Source organism: Elaeis guineensis, chromosome 4, assembly GCF_000442705.2.
Source record: "Elaeis guineensis isolate ETL-2024a chromosome 4, EG11, whole genome shotgun sequence".
Classification (NCBI taxonomy): domain Eukaryota; kingdom Viridiplantae; phylum Streptophyta; class Magnoliopsida; order Arecales; family Arecaceae; genus Elaeis; species Elaeis guineensis.
Genome location: NC_025996.2, coordinates 42,154,869 through 42,159,276, shown reverse-complemented (window position 1 = coordinate 42,159,276; position 4,408 = coordinate 42,154,869). Strand labels below are relative to the sequence as shown.

The following is a 4,408-nucleotide window of genomic DNA, read 5'->3' as shown; positions in this document are numbered from 1 at the left end:
GATAACCATCTTAAAGAAAATAATAAATAGACAAGAAGGTTAAGTTAACGTGATCAACTCCTGCGTTCTAATTTTTTGCTTACACCAGACATAAGAAAATTTATATTATTTACTTTTTTGTTAGAATTTTTTGTTAAATATGATAATTAGACATGGAATTTGTTTTCAATACTAGAGTACCCGAAAAACGCGCCTTAAAGAAGTCTAAATAAAACCTGGTTCTATTTGTTCTTCCTTTTTTTAATTTCCCCCATCTCTCATTCGACGCTGCACTGCATTATTACACCGACACAACCGGACCTCACCTCTGCCGCCTACGCAGCCTTGCACCAAAACCTATACGTTCCTCCCATTAGATGCGGAAGCACCACACCATTTACTGCCCTTCCAGACTTTAGACTGGTTGTGGTACGACTTGTCAAGTTTTGGACCACTAGTGACAAGACTAGCGCTAGTCATGTGTGGTCCTGGAAAGAAGTCTTCATAACCATCCCGAGGACTTTTTACGACAATTAATTATAAGTCATGTGTGGCAAGAGATCTTCATAAATATCCCATGGACTCTTGACTGCTAACAAGTCATGTGTGGTGTGGAAGGAAGCTCGACCATGTTGGGAAGCTTCGACCTTACATTCCAAGATGGAATATTCAGAGACCAATTCATTGGTTGGTCATGGACGGCAATGGAAGATGCTTTCTGTCTTGCTAATAATTAATATAAAGAGATCCTTCTATTTCATCTCACAGCAACAAATAAATTCATGGATCTTAAAAGAACCCAACTTCTACTTTTGTTCTTTGCTTTTCTGTGTGCTCAAGTGAGAAAACTCAATGGAGATTCAATCTCGGGCTGCATACCCATCGAAAGGAATGCTCTTCTTGGGTTCAAAGAAAGCCTCAAAGATCCCTCCAACAGGCTATCTTCTTGGGTGGGTGACGACTGCTGCACATGGGAAGGCGTGGCTTGTGATAATCGGACTCGCCATATCATCAAGCTAGACCTCCGCAACACACACCCGTTGTCGTACGCTGACGATCTTCCATACAAGAAGTGGTCCTTGGGAGGTGAGTTGAGGCCTTCTTTACTTGGTCTGAAACACCTGAATTACCTTGACTTGAGTATGAACTTCTTTGGAGGAATCCCCATCCCAGAATTCATTGGCTCATTCCGTCAGCTCAAATATCTCAACCTCTCCTTTGCTGGTTTGGGTGGACTGATCCCACATCAGCTTGGGAATCTATCGAGCCTCCAATATCTTGATCTCAGTTATAATTATTATTATTATGGTGACAATTTTGGAGTTTCACCTAGATTTCTCATCATTGATAATGCCATCTGGATTTATCGACTTTCTTCTCTGCGATATCTCAATATGTCGGATGTGAAATTCAGAGAAGGTACTCATTGGCTGCAAGCACTAAACATGCTCCCTTCTATTGTTGAGGTACGCTTATTTGATTGTGGTATCAACACCATTCCGCTCTCTCTTCCATATGTGAATTTTACTTCACTTTCTGTTCTTGATCTTTCTTGGAATTTTCATATTAATTCGATGATACCTGGTTGGTTGTTCAACATAAGTAGCCTCGAGTACCTTGATCTCAGCTTTAATATTTTTTGGGGCATCATTCCACCTGCAATTAAGAATCTAGCTTCACTAAAGGTCCTTGATTATCCTATAATTTGTTTCTTAAAGGCAACATTCCGATTGTGCTTGAAGGTCTGTGTAAGCTGCAGTATTTAGGATTGTCAGGCATTAATATCAGCAAAAATTTGCATGAATTTGAAGAAGTGTTTTCTGGATGCATGAAAAACAGCTTAGAAACTCTGTTCATGTGGAACACCCAGCTTGGCGGTTATTTGCCGGACTAGTTGGGAGACTTCAGAAAGCTCAAATATCTCGATTTAAGTGGCAACTCAATTTCTGGTCCTGTTTCTGCATCACTTGGAAGACTTGTGGAGTTAGTTGGGTTATATCTTGGACAGAACTTTTTGAAGGATGTCATGTCTGAAGAGCAGTTTGCCAATTTCATCAAACTGAAATATCTAGATTTATCACAAAATCAATTAATTCTGAATCTGACGTCTGATTGGATTCCCCCTTTTCAGCTTCAGGAATTATATATTGGTTCTTGCAAGCTGGGACCACGATTCCCAGCATGGCTCCAGATGCACAAAAATATTACCTAGCTAGACATGTCTAGTACAGGAATTTCAGACGCTATACCAGATTGGTTTTGGAGGTCATTTTCCTAGATTTGGTACTTAGATATCTCCAGCAAATGGGATCACTGGCAGTGTACCTGACCTTACAGACTTCATCAACCTTGGGTATTTTAATTTGAGTTCTAATTACTTTAAGGGACCTTTGCCAAATTTTAATTTTTCAAGATTGTGGCTACTAGACCTATCGAACAACTCATTTTCAGGAGCGGTTCATCGAGACATTGGCAAAAGTATGCCTAATTTGGAATATCTCTTTCTTTCCAAAAATAATTTAAGTGGTGAAATTCTCTTGTCTGTGTGTCATCTTCGATATGGCACTCTTGATCTTTCAAAAAATCTATTGTCGGGTGAGCTCTCTGATTGCTGGAACCACTCTTCCATTATATTTGTCATGGATTTTTCAAGCAATAGTCTATCTGGAAGTATTCCTCCATCAATCTGTTCATTATCTTTTCTCGAATCATTGCATTTGAGTAATAATAATCTTTCAGGAGAACACCCTTTATCCTTGAAAAGTTGTGCGAGATTAATTACTCTTGATCTTGGACAGAATGAATTCATTGGTACAATATCTACTTAGATAGGAAAAAGTTTGTCATCCTTGAAGATCCTTCGCTTACGATCAAATAAGCTTGTTGGAAATATTTCTCCTAATCTATCAAGACTAAGTGCTCTTCAAATCTTAGATCTGGCTAGCAACAATTTATCAGAAACCATCCCTTCTAGCTTTGGGAACTTTACTGCCATGAAAGTGTTGGGGGAGATGAATAGAACTATCTTAAAAAATTCTACTTATTATAATGAAAACATGCAAGTGACCATAAAAGGAGCATATATTGAGTATGCCATATTGCTTCCACTTGTGATTGTTATGGACCTTTCAAATAATAACTTATTTGGAATGATATCAGAAGAACTAACCAACCTTTTTGGACTCGTGAGCTTAAACTTATCTGGAAATCATCTGACAGGAGAGATCACAGAAAAAGTTGGTGCATTGCAACAGTTGGAGTCACTTGACTTAGCAAGAAACAATCTTTTCGGTAGAATTCCTTCAAGCATGGTTGATCTAACTTTTTTGAGTTACTTGAACTTGTCATATAACAATCTGTCAGGAAGAGTTCCAATAGATAATCAGTTTCAAACTTTCATTGACCCATCTATCTATATTGGTAATCCTGATCTTTGCAGGTTCCCATTAAGTCAAAAGTGCAAAGATGACAAGACAAACCAAGGTCCAAATGCAGTTGGAGGGGATGAAAAGGTTGATAACGCCATGGATGAAGAAGGATATGAAATGATGTGGTTGTATATGAGCACGGGGCTAGGATTCGTAGTAGGTTTCTGGATTGTCTTTGGCCCACTATTATTCAGTAGAAAATGGAGAGAAGCCTATTTTCAACATACATATAGATCAAGTATTCAACGTGGTTTACGTGGCCCTGGCAACAATTTTCACTAAGTTTAAAGTACACAGCATTACAACATGACAGTTTGTGTCCTTGAATTGTATGTATAATTTTTTTCTTTTTTTTAGAAGTGATTGTAGAAATATTTAGAATGGGTTATCTATACTCAACGTCTACTTTTACACATAGAAAATGTACCTGTACTACTCTAATAAAATAATTATGTTCAAACTAATTTACTTAATTTATCAAGAGAGAATTGCTAATTAGTTTGAAGGTCAGTCATATATCATGCTTAAATTATTTGAGCTTAGAGGACGAAGCTCCTGTGAATGAGCTAAGCAGATAGGCCTGAACTTATGTGAATTTTAAATGCGTTTGAGCTCAGAAGATTGCACTCATAGGTGCAGGAGACTATGCATAATTTGTTTATTCAGCAAATTAAGGAATTAGAACTTTGGTTATTCTTGATATGCTATAATGTTGGCTCTATCTCAAAGCTTTGCTCGATCTATAAGCCCACAAGCTTGTCATCTTTTACACTACGTGAGTTTTCTTTATTCTTGGTCATTATTGTACAATAAATCAAATAGTATAAAATTAACCCGTTGAGACGTTTGGGAACAACATTTTGAGGTTAAACAAATATGGTGGTTTTCGGGATCAGTATTCTGACTATGAATTTACTGATTAAGAATAAAATTTGGTGTTAATACAACCTTGAAAAATTGTAGCCAAAAAACATTCACGGTAGCATGGGAGAGGCTGATCG

General features: G+C 37.6%; 1 protein-coding gene across 3 annotated transcripts; it reads left to right on the top strand.

Moving 5' to 3' along the window:
- The first annotated feature begins 606 nt into the window (after positions 1-606).
- Positions 607-3,871, top strand: LOC105036243 (receptor-like protein EIX1). 3 transcript variants are annotated; one of them, XR_003799469.2, is made up of 2 exons: positions 607-1,065; positions 3,419-3,871. XR_003799469.2 is itself a non-coding variant. In XM_073256446.1 (2 exons), exon 1 carries the CDS (start codon positions 762-764, stop codon positions 1,743-1,745), a length of 984 nt encoding a protein of 327 aa, XP_073112547.1. In that variant the 5' UTR covers positions 658-761; the 3' UTR covers positions 1,746-3,270; positions 3,419-3,871. The 3 variants fall into 3 exon arrangements, 1 of the variants encoding a protein (XP_073112547.1); XR_012140947.1 differs by having other exon boundaries at positions 3,199-3,871; XM_073256446.1 differs by having other exon boundaries at positions 658-3,270.
- The last annotated feature ends 537 nt before the right edge of the window (positions 3,872-4,408 follow it).